The 16892-nt window shown below is 37.2% G+C and overlaps 1 protein-coding gene across 2 annotated transcripts in view; it reads right to left on the bottom strand.

The window, feature by feature from the left end:
* The window catches only part of LOC117332725 (N-alpha-acetyltransferase 25, NatB auxiliary subunit-like), a 46767-nt gene that overhangs the window by 10287 nt on the left and 19588 nt on the right, over positions 1–16892 (bottom strand). For both annotated transcript variants that reach the window (XM_033891743.1, XM_033891744.1), the window contains exons 13-23: positions 16252–16341; positions 15928–16038; positions 15164–15233; positions 14452–14551; positions 13876–13923; positions 10697–10800; positions 8627–8679; positions 7797–7869; positions 7363–7405; positions 6135–6338; positions 5823–5946 (exon numbers count right to left, since the gene is read on the bottom strand). In XM_033891743.1, coding sequence (XP_033747634.1) covers positions 5823–5946; positions 6135–6338; positions 7363–7405; positions 7797–7869; positions 8627–8679; positions 10697–10800; positions 13876–13923; positions 14452–14551; positions 15164–15233; positions 15928–16038; positions 16252–16341 — 1020 coding nt within the window. The remainder of the gene's footprint in view (positions 1–5822; positions 5947–6134; positions 6339–7362; positions 7406–7796; positions 7870–8626; positions 8680–10696; positions 10801–13875; positions 13924–14451; positions 14552–15163; positions 15234–15927; positions 16039–16251; positions 16342–16892) is intronic.

The raw sequence follows: 16892 nt of genomic DNA, 5'->3' as shown, positions 1-16892 counted from the left end.
TTAGTCACGTGACAGCTGAAGTGGTTTGCTGCAAAGCTATTTATAGAATTGTTAACATTTGACTACGTAAATACGGTTGGTTTTAGGCTTATATGAAATGTTCCTGCACATGAACTCAGAATGAACATATGAGTCTTAAGACATGTGGATAGTTTCTCTGTGGACGCATTTAAATTTCCACGCAATCAAACTGAATTTTTTACTTTCGTTTTCAAGGCAGGATCGAGACAGATCTACGTAATCCTACGCCAACAAAATTGCATTATACTGGTGAGGAAAATGTTTATATTTATACTCTAAAATAGTCTAGAATACCAAACATTTATATTTCATTTTAAATAATTGCAGTTAACATGGGAACCATCAGTTAAATCGTGTCAATAATTGCTGTCAAAATAGGAACTTTATTAGGCTGCGAATGTATATCATTTGTATTACAGACAAGAGATCCCAGAGGGATCTTGGCGCCCACCATTGAATGATCTTTATAGGTTCCATGTCAGATTGATCTTTTCTCTACTTTTCCCTTCCTCTAAGTCTTACTAATCTGTGTAAATTCAGAAACAGCCATCTAGTACTTTTCAAACAAGGGGAACCTATATATAAAATTTAAGATTTAGCGATAATGGCTGTCTGTCGGCCATGTTGTTTTCGGATTGGTCCCAAAATGCAATACCAGGGACCAAGGGGAACCTACATATGAAATTTGAGAAAGATCCCTTCAGTACCGATAACAAACTTCAATTGTCAAAATACAAGATGGCTGCCTGTTGGCCATGTTGTTTTCCGATTAGTCTCAAAATGCAATATGCATAACTAGGCACCGAGGGAAACCTACATATGAAATTTGAGAAAGATCCCTTCAGTACTTTTTCAGAAATAGCGATAACAAACTTCAATTGTCAAAATCCAAGATGGCTGCCTGTCGGCCATGTTGTTTTCCGATTGGTCTCAAAATACAATATGCATAACAAGGCACCAAGGGGAACCTACAACTGAAATTTGAGAAAGTTCCCTTCAGCACTTTCTGAGAAATAGCGATAACAAACTTAAATTGTCAAAATCCTAGATGGCTGCCTGTCGGCCATGTTTTTTCCGATTGGTTTCAAAATGCAATATGCATAACTAGGAACCAAGGAGAACCTATATATGAAATTTGAGAAAGATCCCTTCATTTCTTTCTGAGAAATAGCGATAACAAACTTCAATTGTCAAAATCCAAGATGGCTGCCTGTCGGTCATGTTGTTTTCCGATTAGTCTCAAAATACAATATGCATAACTAGGCACCAAGGGGAACCAACATATGAAATTTGAGAAAGATCCCTTCATTGCTTTCTGAGAAATTGCGATAACAAACTTCAATCGTCAAAATCCAAGATGGCTGCCTGTCGGCCATGTTGTTTTCCAATTGGTCTCAAAATGCAATATGCATAACAAGGCACCAAGGAGAGTATATATATGAAATTTGAGAAAGATCCCTTTATTACTTTCTGAGAAATAGCGATAACAAACTTAAATTTTCAAAATCCAAGATGGCAGCCTTTCGGCCATGTTGTTTTCCGATTGGTTTCAAAATGCAATATGCATAACTAGGAACCAAGGGGAACCTATATATGAAATTTGAGAAAGATCCCTTCATTTCTTTCTGAGAAATAGCGATAACAAACTTCAATTGTCAAAATCCAAGATGGCTGCCTGTCGGCCATGTTGTTATCCGATTGGTCTCAAAACGTAATATGCATAACTATGCACCAAGGGGAACCTACATATAAAATTTGAGAAAGATCCCTTCAGTACTTTCTCAGAAATAGCGATAACAAACTTCAATTGTCACAAGAGATCCCAGAGGGATCTTGGCGCCCACCATTGAATGCTCTTTATAGGTTCCATGTCAGATTGATCTTTTCTCTACTTTTCCCTTCCTCTAAGTCTTACTAATCTGTGTAAATTCAGAAACAGCCCTCTAGTACTTTTCAAACAAGGGGAACCTATATATAAAATTTAAGATTTAGCGATAATGGCTGTCTGTCGGCCATGTTGTTTTCGGATTGGTCTCAATATGAACAAGAGATCCCAGAGGGATCTTGGCGCCCACCATTGAATGATCTTTATAGGTTCCATGTCAGATTGATCTTTTCTCTACTTTTCCCTTCCTCTAAGTCTTACTAATCTGTGCAAATTCAGAAACAGCCCTCTATAGCTAGTACTTTTCAAACAAGGGGAACCTATATATAAAATTTAAGATTTAGCGATAATGGCTGTCTGTTGTTTTTTGGATTGGTCCCAAAATGCAACACCAGGGACCAAGGGGAACCTACATATGAAATTTGAGAAAGATCCCTTCAGTACCTTCTGTAAAATAGCGATAACAAACTTCAATTGTCAAAATACAAGATGGCTGCCTGTCGGGCAGGTTGTTTTCTGACTGGTCTCAAAATCCAATATGCATAACAAGGCACAGAGGGCAACCTACAAATGAAATTTCAGAAAGATCCCTTCAGCAATTTCTGATAAAGAGCGATAACAAACTTCAATTGTCAAAATCAAAGATGGCTGCCTGTTGGCCATGTTGTTTTCCTATTGGTCCCAAGAATTAGATGCAATATGCAGAACTACAGACCAAGGGGAACTTGCAAAAATGTTTGAGAAAGATCCCTTCAGTACTTTCTGAGAAATAGCGATAACAAACTTCAATTGTCAAAATCTAAGATGGCCGCCTGTCGGCCATGTTGTTTTCCGATAGGTCTCCAAATGCAATATGCATAACTAGGCACAAAGAGGAACCTACATATGAAATTTGAGAAAGATCCCTTCAGTACTTTCTCAGAAACAGCGATAACAAACTTCAATTGTCAAAATCCAAGATGGCTGCCTGTCGGCCATGTTGTTTTCCGATAGGTCTCAAAATGCAATATGCATAACTAGGCACAAAGGGGAACCCACATATGAAATTTGAGAAAGATCCCTTCAGTACTTTCTCAGAAACAGCGATAACAAACTTCAATTGTCAAAATCCAAGATGGCTGCCTGTCGGCCATGTTATTTTCCGATTGGTCTCAAAATGCAATATGCATAACTAGGCACCAAGGGGAATCTACATATGAAATTTGAGAAAGATCCCTTTAGTACTTTCTCAGAAATAGCGATAACAAACTTCAATTGTCAAAATCCAAGATGGCTGCTCGTCGGCCATGTTATTTTACGATTAGTCTCAAAATGCAATATGCATAACTAGGCACCGAGGGAAACCTACATATGAAATTTGAGAAAGATCCCTTCAGTACTTTTTCAGAAATAGCGATAACAAAGTTCAATTATCAAAATCCAAGATGGCTGCCTGTCGGCCATGTTGTTTTCCGATTGGTCTCAAAATGCAATATGCATAACTAGGCACCAAGGGGAGCCTACATATGAAATTTGAGAAAGATCCCTTCAGTACTTTCTGAGAAATAGCGATAACAAACTTCAATTGTCAAAATCCAAGATGGCTGCCTGTCGGCCATGTTGTTTTCCGATTGGTCTCAAAATGCGATATGCATAACTAGGCACCAAGGGGAGCCTACATATGAAATTTGAGAAAGATCCCTTTAGTACTTTCTCAGAAATAGCGATAACAAACTTCAATTATCAAAATCCATGATGGCTGCCTGTCGGCCATGTTGTTTTCCGATTGGTCTCAAAATGCAATATGCATAACTAGGCACCAAGGGGAGCCTACATATGAAATTTGAGAAAGATCCCTTCTGTACTTTCTCAGAAATAGCGATAACAAACTTCAATTGTCAAAATCCAAGATGGCTGCCTGTCAGCCATGTTGTTTTCCGATTGGTCTCAAAATGCAATATGCATAACTAGGCACCAAGGGGACCCCACATATGAAATTTGAGAAAGATCCCTTCAGTACTTTCTGAAGATTAGCGATAACAAGAATTGTTTACGGACGGACGGAGGGACGGACGGACGGACGGACGGACGACGGACCACGGACGCAGGGCGATTTGAATAGCCCACCATCTGATGATGGTGGGCTAAAAACTAGGCACTGAGGGGAACCTACATATGAAATTTGAGAAAGATCCCTTCAGTACTTTCTGAGAAATAGCGATAACAAACTTCAATTGTCAAAATCCAAGATGGCTGCCTGTCGGCCATGTTGTTTTGTGATTAGTCTCAAAATGCAATATGCATAACTAGGCACCGAGAGGAACCTGCAAATGAAATTTCAGAAAGATCCCTTCATTACTTTCTGAGAAATAGAGATAACAAACTTCAATTGTCAAAATCCAAGATGGCTGCCTGTCGGCCATGTTGTTTTCCGATCAGTCTCAAAATGCAATATGCATAACTAAGCACCAAGAGGAACCTACATATGAAATTTGAGAAAGATCCCTTCATTACTTTCTGAGAAATAGCGATAACAAACCTAAATTGTAAAATTCAAGATGGCTGCCTGTCGGCCATGTTGTTTTCCGATTGGTCTCAAAATGCAATATGCATAACTAGGCACCAAGAGGAACCTACATATGAAATTTGAGACAGATCCCTTCAGTGCTTTCTGAGAAATAGCAATAACAAACTTCAATTGTCAAAATCCAAGATGGCTGCCTGTCGGCCATATTGTTTTCCGATTGGTCTCAAAATGCAATATGCATAACGAGGCACAAAGGGGTACTTACATATGAAATTTGAGAAAGATCCCTTCAGTGCTTTCTGAGAAATAGCGATAACAAACTTCAATTGTCAAAATCCAAGATGGCTGCCTGTCGGCCATATTGTTTTCCGATTGGTCTCAAAATGCAATATGCATAACTAAGCACAAAGGGGTACTTACATATGAAATTTGAGAAAGATCCCTTCAGTACTTTCTGAGAAACAGCGATAACAAACTTCAATTGTCAAAATCCAAGATGGCTGCCTGTCGGCCATGTTGTTTTCTGATTAGTCTCAAAATGCAATATGCATGACTAGGCACCGAGGGGAACCTGCATATGGAATTTCAGAAAGATCCCTTCATTTCTTTCTGAGAAATAGCGATAACAAACTTCAATTGTCAAAATCCAAGATGGCTGCCTGTCGGCCATGTTGTTTTCTGATTAGTCTCAAAATGCAATATGCATAACAAGGCACCAAGAGGAACCTACATATGAAATTTGAGAAAGATCCCTTCAGTACTTTCTGAGAAATAGCGATAACAAACTTCAATTGTCAAAATCCAAGATGGCTGCCTGTCGGCCATGTTGCTTTCTGATTAGTCTCAAAATGCAATATGCATAACTAGGCACCAAGGGGAACCTACATATGAAATTTGAGAAAGATCCCTTCAGTACTTTCTGAGGATTAGCGATAACAAGAATTGTTTACGGACGGACGGACGGACGGAGGGACGGACGGACGGAGGGACGGACGGACGGACCACGGACCACGGACGCAGGGCGATTTGAATAGCCCACCATCTGATGATGGTGGGCTAAAAATCCAAGATGGCTGCCTGTCGGCCATGTTTTTTCCGGTTGGTCTCAAAATGCAATATGCATAACTAGGCACCAAGGGGAACCTACATATGAAATTTGAGGAAGATCCCTTCAGTACTTTCTGAGAAATAGCGATAACAAGAATTGTTTACGGACGGAGGGACGGACGGACGGAGGGATGGACCACGGACCACGGACCACGGACGCAGGGCGATTTGAATAGCCCACCATCTGATGATGGTGGGCTAAAAAGAGAAGTGGTTAGCCGGAAACAAAAGTGTGACTTACAAAATTTACCCACAGGACTATAACGGCAGGTGCGAAAGGCATCCTGACGTTAATTATCTTACCTAGGCCATTGTCGTATAGGTGGTGAACATACATCACATTACTGATCATATCTGTGAAAGCTTCGCAGTGACGTTCACTGAGATATGAACACAATCGTGTCCTGAATGGACCGTGGACAGGGTACTGAAACAGAATCAAAACACATGCTACAAACACCACAAAGACATTGCCAAAAGATTTGAGAAATCTCTTTCAATAAGAAATTCATTGTACTGAACATAATTTAATCTTTTTATTTTTAGATCTGTGTATATAAAACTGTATCGAGTGATATGGATCCAATATTTTGTGTATAAAACTTAGATACAAACCTGATACGGGGTGGAGAACTCCTTACAAGAATCTGTGTGTTGGGACAGTTGTGAAAGGAGATCAGTGAGGACCTCATGTGGAGGTTTTTTGTCATTTTTAATTCCGTTGTTGGTATGACTGTCTGATTTGACACATTGTTGGCCAACCATCACACTGGCTGTGAGGATCCGTAACGTCAACTTTCTCACCTTTAACCATAGTATCTGGGGTACAAAACAAATTGTATTTTGTAATACTAGGGGCCTGTAAGTTATGCAGACAAACTGTGTCATCAATTTTTAATTGTAACATTTCAGGCATAAATCTCGACAGACTTACAGATATTAATACAGGCCTTGGAAGTCTTTTGTCAAGGCTAGTCCAAAAGTGACATAAAATCACAACGTCCGTAATTATTTAACAATATTTGGTGAACCAGTCCAACTGTTTGTACAGAGATAAACAAAAAAGACCCCAATTTCATCAATGTTCAACTTTAGGACATTCCTTTAAGCTAAATATTCCATAGAAAGACATTTTCTGTAATTCTGTAATGCTTTGCCATAAGTTTTTTTTTACGTTAAAGAATCACCTAAGTTTATAAGGAATATTGATGAAACTTGGGCCTGATGTTTAGAAAAATATTCACTTTTAAGGATCTAACCATTTGCTGACACAGTGTTGGCACAGTTCCATATTTACCAAGCAATAATATGTCCATGACTGTAATAAGCTCATCATGTCTATTACAGTCCAATGAAATTATCAACAAATCAAATTAATGAAATTTCATTGTTTGCATAAAGCTTAACCCCTCCTTTTAAATGAAAGGATGTTTGTTTGTTTGCTGGGTTTATTGTCCAAGGAACAACCAGGTTCATTTTGAGGTGGGGTGTAGTAGATGTTAACTACTTCACTGAAGATACAAGAGGCCCATTCCATGCAATCCAGAACAACTATGGTAAAGTATTTTGCCCAAGGATACAACGACGACCCCACAGATTGCAGGCCCATTTCTCAGCTTCCCAAGAAACATAAACTGACACAGGCAGGCACCTCGGGTCTTTATCAGAGGTAACGTGACTAACCAACCGAGCTATGGCAGCCCCCTGTTCGAGGATGTGTTGGCTCCCTGGACTATTGCAGGATAATTACTTTAAAACTTTCTTGATAAACATTGTAATTCAATCATGAACCTAATACAACCATAAAAGGTTTTTCAGATTAAAAAAATAATAATATACATACCTCTTCCTTCCGAGAATGTAGTTTAGCCTCTTCAAGCCTACACCTGAAATGAAATTTTAAATACATGACTAGTGTATTATCAGTCTAAATTGTCGTTAACCTAGAGCAGATAGCTCATACATGAACATGTTCCACAAAAGGGGATGTCTTATTAGCACAACAAATTGATATTAATTTTTATAATGAGAAACAATTTAACTATAGTTTTTGCCTGAGCTTTCACACAAGAAAAGATACAATACAGGTGAATTCAGGGACAAAAGTTGATAATCTTGGGTGCGATTCCCAGGATTCTATGACAGAAAAATTCATCTTTTAATTAAGATACCTCGGGTGAGGTTCCCAGGATTCCATGACAGAGAAATCCCTATTGTCACATACCTTGAGTGAGGTTCCCAGGATTCCATGACAGAGAAATTACTATTGTCACATACCTTGAGTGAGGTTCCCAGGATTCCATGACAGAGAAATCCCTATTATCACAAAGATCATCATATCCATTTTTTTCTGGAATTAAAAAACAAAAAAATATTCATTAGCTTCAAAGGTATTTACCTCATGACTATATAATACATTTTCATGCCAGGTTAAAAAAAATTGTATACTCTTAACTTACATACTATTCTCTGACATTTAAGTGAGCCTTGGGTACATATCTGGTATTTCTAATTAATTTATGTAGAGCAATTTTAACAACATTCAAATTTTTATTTTACAGATATATATATATATATATATAAAAAGATAACTTCATAGTTCATAGAAATTTATAGTTTACCAATGCAACTTCATCAAAATAAACAAAAAAATAAACAAAGGGACATATTATTGTTGTATATAGCAGGACACAAGACCCTATTTTCATATGTGACACTTTTGGTTTGGTTTGTTTTTGTTTAACGTCCTACTAACAGCCAGGGTCATTTAAGGACGTGCCAGGTTTTGGAGGTGGAGGAAAGCCAGAGTACCCCGAGAAAAACCACCGGCCTACGGTCAGTACCTGGCAACTGCCCCACGTAGGTTTCGAACTCTCAACCCAGAGGTGGAGGGCTAGTGATAAAGTGTCGGGACACCTTAACCACCCGGCCACCACGGTCCCCTTCATATGTGACACTCCACATTGCCAAGATGACTCATATAATACTTCAAAACAAAATAGTAAACACACAAGGATAACCTAAACACCATATCACTTTTATCAACATCTCTCTATAGTAACAGTTAGTTTAGCATTAACAACAGTTAGTTTATGCTAGCAATTTACCTTTTTCTGGATCAATTTCCATATATATCACCATCTGTTCTGTGCTTAAATGGCTGAAAATGATAATAAAAATATCCTATTTAGAATACACAGAGAACAAGAGGCCCATGGGCCTTAACGGTCACCTGAGATTTGAATTATTTCAGTTTATTTAATTGACCCTTTTTGCCCCCCCCCCCCCTCCCTATCAGCCCCTAGGGTCAGTCAGGGCCAACATATGCATATTAAAAAATGTGATTTACCTATATAAACTATAGTAACACAATGGTGACAATGTTTACAAAATTAGAATGAATTCCAATAGAAATAAAAGTCAAAAATGTTATTTCCCTATATAAACTTTAGTAAAGTTTAGCCCCACCCCAGGGGCAAACTTGAGACCCCAGGGTCCTGAAATTCACAATTTTGGTAAAGAACCTTCAAACCAAGCCATCTATGAAGTGTATTTGATTCCAGCATATCTGAGAGTAGAGAAGAAGATTTTTGAAGTTTTAGTCAATTTGGCCCTTTTTAGCCCCGCCCATCAAACTGCCATCAAACTGTCATCCCATGCTGACAATGTTTACAAAATTAGAATGAATCCCAATAGAAATAAAATAAATTAAAGTCAAAAATGTGATTTCCCTATATAAACTATAGTAAAGTATAGCCCCTCCCCAGGGGCAAACTTGAGACCCCTGGGTCATGAAATTTACAATTTTGGTAAAGCACCTTAAGACCCTTCCATCTATGAAGAGTGTTTGATTCCAGCATATCTGAGAGTAGAGAAGAAGATTTTTGAAGTTTTAGTCAATTTGGCCCTTTTTAGCCCCGCCCATCAGCCCCTTGGGGTCAGTCAGGGCCAACATGTGCATGCCATCAAACTGTCATCTCATGCTGACAATGTTTACAAAATTAGAATGAATTCCAATAGAAATAAAATAAATTAAAGTCAAAAATGTGATTTCCCTATATAAACTATAGTAAAGTTTAGCCCCTCCCCAGGGGCCAAACGTGAAACCCCTGGGTCATGAAATTTACAATTTTGGTAAAGCACCTTAAGACCCTTCCATCTATGAAGAGTGTTTGATTCCAGCATATCTGGGAGTAGAGAAGAAGATTTTTGAAGTTTTAGTCAATTTGGCCCTTTTTAGCCCCGCCCATCAGCCCCTTGGGGTCAGTCAGGGCCAATATGTGCATGCCATCAAACTGTCATCTCATGCTGACAATGTTTACAAAATTAGAATGAATTCCAACAGAAATAAAATAAATTAAAGTCAAAAATGTAATTTCCCTATATAAACTATAGTAAAGTTTAGCCCCTCCCCAGGGGCAAACGTGAAACACCTGGGTCATGAAATTTACAATTTTGGTAAAGCACCTTAAGACCCTTCCATCTATGAAGAGTGTTTGATTCCAGCATATCTGAGAGTAGAGAAGAAGATTTTTGAAGTTTTAGTCAATTTGACCCTTTTTGGCCCCGCCCCTCAGGCCCCTGGGGGGTGGGGACCATATAATTTACAATTTTGGTTGACCTTTAGCTATAGAAGCTTCCTGCAAAATTTCATAGAATTTGGTTTGTGGGTTTTGGAGAAGAAGTTGAAAATGTGAATTGTTTACGGACGCACGACGGACGACGGACGACGCACGACGCACGACGACGGACAAAAGGGGATTAGAATAGGTCACTTGAGACTTTGTCTCAGGTGACCTAAAAAGTTTGATAGTCTAGGCTTGCAGTAAACGAACATTAGTGTGGGTCATGTTTGGCCTTCACGACACTTCAGTGTCAAAAACAATACAGATATTCATAGATGTTCCTCAGTTTGATTTTCCTGCATACCTCGAGATGTTTGATTTTTCTTAAACGTAAACAATTTATTGGTCCTTAAAACCTTTCTGGTGTGGGTAGGCTATTAAGAGTGAAATAATAATAAGAGGTTTGAATCTGAGAAGCCTTAAATATACATACAGACAAAACATACTGATCTACCACCATTTAAGATGTAATCTTCAGTACAAGTGTACCCATACTCATTTAAACAAATCACTTTCTAAAACACATTGTAAATAATTTAATTTTCCACTCACTTTGAGGTTTCTAGCACCAAATCCAACAGCATACTCTCAGTCATTGCAGATGAATACTGTAAAGACTTTTGTAACCGCTCACGGAATTTCACAAATTCATGAATCTGTAACAAATTCACCATCAATATTATTATATATACTCGACAAACAAAATAAATAGAAGATATTGAATGGTTTCCCGTTTAATACAGTGTTCCCACCCATATTTCTTTCTGGGGGTTTTGGCACCCCTATGGTTTGAAAATTGGGGGTACAGCAAGATTTTTGAGGGTACAGGTAAGTATTTGAGGACCAGTTGAAAAATGTGTTGCTGCAAATTTCAAATGAAATTTTAATCATACTCTGTCAGAGTTGTATTGTGTTTCACTTTTCATTTTCAATAAAAACAAATGCACAGCTCAAATGCAATTACTATTCTTTATTTGTATAGTAAACTTTATGGAGTTTGATCGATACACGTAATTAGACGTGATGCACAATGTCAATGTTGAAAGTTCTATGATAAGTAACAAACTGTAAAACAGACAAAATCAAACAGAATTTAAAGGGCTAATCTGGGGATTTAAATATAGCAGCCACTTTCTTTTGTTTTATGTTATTAAAACTAATTCCTGAAACCTCACCTTAATTTAATGCATTCTGGATTATATAATTAATTTAAGGAAAACTAAGACAGATTGCATCTCATTCTTTTCAACAACACTCCCATTAACCATAAATGAACCTGGATTATATATTACATGTTTATTGGAAATACATTAAATAATACGGGCTTTTTTCCTGGACATTTATTTTAGCAGCGGTCATGTAATTGATTTGTTTTGCATTTTGTTTAACAATCATGTGTTCTTGTGTCTTGTTGCCGTAATAGTGCTGATCTTGGAAAGTTTGACATTCCATTTATAAAGGGGAGATTTTGAGTCATGATTAGGCCTATGTCTTTTACAAACATTGCAATACATGTATGAAATGTTTTTGTTGTCGCCGTCATCCTCAGTAACCTCGAGCTCGCCGGTCCAAAGCCAATCAAACTCCCCCAGCCGTTTCGTCCGAGAACGTTTGATCTTCTTTGGCTTGGGGAATACGGGACAATTTTGCCGTTGATGTTGCCATCACTGTCACTGACTGCAAGTCGTAATCGCTTGCCATGCGAGTGCTGCGGTTTAAAAAACCCTTGTTCACCATAGCAGCCATTTTGGTTTAGTCTCGATCATTTACGCGCTTTACATCGCGAGTGATGCACAGATAACGAATTCAAACGCTTGAAAGATCGAGCTGTTTACGGAGAAAACCCTGAAGTTTTACTAGTTTTAAAATCATTCGGAGCAGCGGTTTTTACCGTGCCTATAGTCTTAAATAATATCAAGATTTGAAGAAGTTCTTAATACAAATTTAACCAATATTTCCTACGATATTTGCACATTTTAGCGCGTGCAAGTCACGCATGGAGACAAAAATATGTACGTGATTTTTGTAGAATGAGCGTGAATCACGCACGTTTCTACGTGAATGGGAACACTGTAATATAACATATATTTCACGAGTATGACAGAATATCGAAATATTCTGTCATACGAGTGAAATATATGTTATATTTAACGGGAAACAATTCAATTTTCTGTTTACTGCATTTCATGAACTTAAAAACAAAATTAAAAACATCGAAAAATTAATAGTGTCAAAAAGTGTGGGAATCAGTAATGACGTCATCTCTTTGTGACGTTACTCCACATCAACTTGACGGCGCCACTTTGAAAGGACTTATCAACGCAATTTAAGCGTTTTCTGCTGTTATTGGAGAATCTGTGCATTAATAGCTAACGTCAAGTGAGTAATTTGTCAAAAACTAGTCTGAAAATTTCAGAAATACAGCAAAATAACCAATTTATCTAACTCCGCTTCGATTGGAAAAATTGGCAAGTTTCGACGAGGTGAATACAAAGGTCGCTCTGATTGGTCAAAAACGGAAAACTTAGATTTCACTGCAAAATCTTATATTTTCACTGCAAAATCTTATATTTTCACTGCTCATCGCTGCAGTGAAAATATAAGTTTTATTAGTTTGATAAATTTCTATATTTCAATGGAAAAATGCAATAAATCCATGTACTAGCTGTAAAATTACCATTACCAGTAACTCCAACAACAAACTAACATAACTTTTTAATAGAAATCATTCTGAATGTGGTCACTATAGGAATTTCTAAAATTCATGTACTTGTAACAAAATTATAATAAGTCACTCACAGAACTTCATATATCAAAGTTTTACGGCAGTGAGCAAGAGGCATAGTATAATTGTACATATTGAGGGGTATTATATCAAGGTTTTATACTGTATCTATCCCCCTCTCCTAAACAAAGTCTTCTTCTTCATTTTTGCAAAATCATCAATTTTAATATAGGAAGCTTAAAGTGGTTCACAAATAAGCCCTCCCCAAACTTTAATACTAAACTTTTACACTAGGGAAGGGGGCTTATTTGAGGATAAATATAGTACTAAACCTTTACACTAAGGGAGGGGCTTATTTGAGGATTAATACAGTACAAACATTTACACTAGGGGAGGGGCTTATTTGAGGATTAATACAGTACAAACTTTTACACCAGGGGAGGGGGCTTATTTGATGATAAATACAGTACTAAACTTTTACACTAGGGTAGGGGGCTTATTTGATGATAAATGCAGTACTAAACTTTACACTAGGGGAGGGAGCTTAGTTGGGGATAAATACAGTACTAAACTTTTTACATTAGGGGAGGGTCTTATTTGATGATAAATACAGTACTAATCTGTTACACTAGGGGAGGGGCTTATTTCATGATAAATGCAGTACTAAACTTTTACACTAGGGGAGGGTCTTATCAGAAAAAATCAGAAAAGTACTTTAGTAGGGGTTGTCTGGACAAGCCTCAACCAATCAAAATTCGTGGCCATTTTGAAAAATGCATTATCGTAAAGAAAAAGTCAGGATGCACAACTACACGTTGTACTGATTATACATGCCAAGTTTTTTTGAAATCGGAACAGAACTTTAGTAGGAGTTGTCCGGACAAGACTATGGGACGACGGACGGACGGACAGACAGACAGGCCGATTCTAGTATACCGCCCCTTACTTCATTACAGGGGGTATAAAAAGTTATTCAGTATTAAACTTGAGAATAAGTATCACTCACCTTGCTAAAAGAACCGTACTTGTAGGAGGCTATCAAATACTCAGCTGTCTGTAACAGTATTCAAATTATAATTAGTTTTACTGAATTTTTTTTAAAATGCAATACATGCATTCAACTCCTCTCCACCACAAACTACGAAATAACATTATTATGCATTAAACATTATTTTTTTAGGGGCCATTACTTTAAGGAAGTAATACATTCTTTAAATTAATGCATAGATCTTGACCTTTAACCTTAAGATTTGAAGAGCAATCACATGCAAGTACATTTGTTGAGGAAGCACTGTATGGAATTTGAACAAATGGAAACCAAATTTCCATTAATAGTAAAAGTGATATCAGCACTAGACCCCTAGTTAGACTTAGCTACATATAGAATTTCCCAGTGGTTTATTTGGAACAGGAATCAATTTGTGAACATTAATTTCAGGTTTCAACTTATTCCATACATTCCAGTATATATAAACATTCACTGGGTATTTTTTTTCACACTATCTTTAATGACCCTGAAAACAGCAAACTCGAATCCCCTTCAAGTATTGTCATCAATACAGTAAACACCTTGGGTCATTACCTCTTTATGGTTGACTGCAAAAAAGCGCAGCATCGTCCCATACATAGCACAGGCTGCAACAAAATGTCCCAGGCGCCCAACATGGTTGGCTATCGTATGCCTGCAATGTACAAATTCTTGATATTTATACTTCAACATATCAAATTCCTTAAATACGTGTCTGAGCTTCATTGAGAGAAGAGACTGATATAATGGTGTTTCTTAAGAGTAAGCAGCATTGCTCAAGGGCAAAATTAATATACAGATCTGTTAATTACGATACCCCTCTTTTTTGAGAGTTGCCTGCATTAAGAAAATGCAGATTGTCTCCGAATTAAGAAAATTGACAATATAACAGATCCCGGTTTCATCAACAATCCGTCAATAACCTATTAAGGAAATTCTACAATTTAAAATATCTCATGGGAAAGCATAACAGAATTTACAAAAAGTTGTTTACCTACAATTTCCCCCTAAAATCCAATATTACTTTCCGATGAAATATTTTTAAGCTAAGAAATTTCCTTAAATTAAGGAAATGGATGAAACCAGGGCCAGGTCTAGCAATATAAAGTCAAAATAGATCACCCATTTCAAAGTCACGTTATTGATACTACCAATTTCAATATTAAAGTCTATGTAGAACAGAAATCTCCATTTCAAGCTATGATATTTAAGCTGGAATTGACAGCTATTTTATACTGAGAATTCTCTGACATTATTTCTTACATACCCGAGGGTATCGTTCATCACATGTTTCACCTCCATGGACTCGTAAACTGTGTGACAAGGACCATATGCCCCTAAAAGTAGATTAATACATCATCTTAGACATCATGCAGAAATCGTAAGACCTAATAGTACCTGCTAATAGAGGGGGGGATTCCATTTTAAGGAACCTTATCCCTTATATCATTGGGAATAATATTTGAAGGAATTTTCCTTCTCCTATTTCTTCTTCTTTATAAAATTTGGCCATCAATATAATGCTGATGATTCATCACTAGGCATTGGTTAAAAGGTTGAAGTAAAACTTTTTTTGATATATGATAAAAGTAATGAAGTGACTTCAATTACTGCGAGAAAGGGTACTGTGATGGCAGATTTGAAGGCATCAACAGTGCTGACAGAAACAAAAGACTGAGTGAGACAATTCCATTGGGATATAGTTCTGGGGTAGAAGTATTTGTAGCAGTCTAGACCATTGAAGATTCTTAAATGCAATGGATTATGGTGACTTGCACGAGGTTGACAGGGGTCCACAGGTTTGAAATTTCCTGGTTTGAGCAACATGGTTATGAACAATTCTATGAAACACAATTAGTCTCAATGGACTAATACCTCATATAAGAGGGATTATCATTTAATGGAATTTTAACACTTATACCAGTGAGGATACTTTTTGAAGGAATTTCATCTTTTATGTTAGTGGGAATAATAGAGAGAAACAAGATAATTTTTTTTTGATTTTTTACTCTGACTAAAAACCATACTCACCCATGATACAATATAGACGCATCAGGATTAACTTCATATGAAAGTTGGACCGACTGTTTTTAATGCCTTTTTCTAACTGCACTATTGCCTGCCATACGAGAGAGTCGCTTTCTAAAAAAACGAAAACAAATTTTAATATTATTTGAAAAATTATGTTGCTCTATTTATAGCAAATGTGACCTATTTGTTTGTGTTGATAGCAAAATTTTGTATAATAGTAAAATGACATTGTTTTTGGCAATAGGGTGATGATAATTTTGAGATCTTCCCTGCAATAAATTGTGTTATATTTTACTAGGATTACAGAGGAGATTGATGACTTACTAGACTCCCTCCAGATATCAAGCAGCAGCAGCACGGCTAACAGGAGGTAGTTATCACAGTACTGTAGGTCTGTACTTAACAGTTCTGTACCTATACAAAACATACAACACAGCTAATAGTAATGTCAGGGGGTAGTTATCAAAGTACTGTAGGTCTGTACTCAACAGTTCTGTACCTACACAAAACATACAACACAGCTAATAGTAATGTCAGGGGGTAGTTATCAAAGTACTGTAGGTCTGTACTCAACAGTTCTGTACCTACCAAAACTTACACAGCTAATAGTAATGTCAGGGGGTAGTTATCAAAGTACTATAGGTCTGTACTCAACAGTTCTGTACCTATACAAAACATACAACACAGCTAATAGTAATGTCAGGAGGTAGTTATCAAAGTACTATAGGTCTGTACTCAACTGTTCTGTACCTACACAAAACATACAACACAGTTAATAGTAATGTCAGGGGGTAGTTATCACAGTACTGTAGGTCTGTACTCAACAGTTCTGTACCTACACAAACTTACACAGCTAATAGTAATGTCAGGAGGTAGTTATCACAGTACTGTAGGTCTGTACTCAACAGTTCTGTACCTACACAAACTTACACAGCTAATAGTAATGTCAGGAGGTAGTTATCACA

This window comes from Pecten maximus, chromosome 8, assembly GCF_902652985.1.
Source record: "Pecten maximus chromosome 8, xPecMax1.1, whole genome shotgun sequence".
Classification (NCBI taxonomy): domain Eukaryota; kingdom Metazoa; phylum Mollusca; class Bivalvia; order Pectinida; family Pectinidae; genus Pecten; species Pecten maximus.
This window is presented reverse-complemented; position numbering and strand designations above follow the sequence as displayed.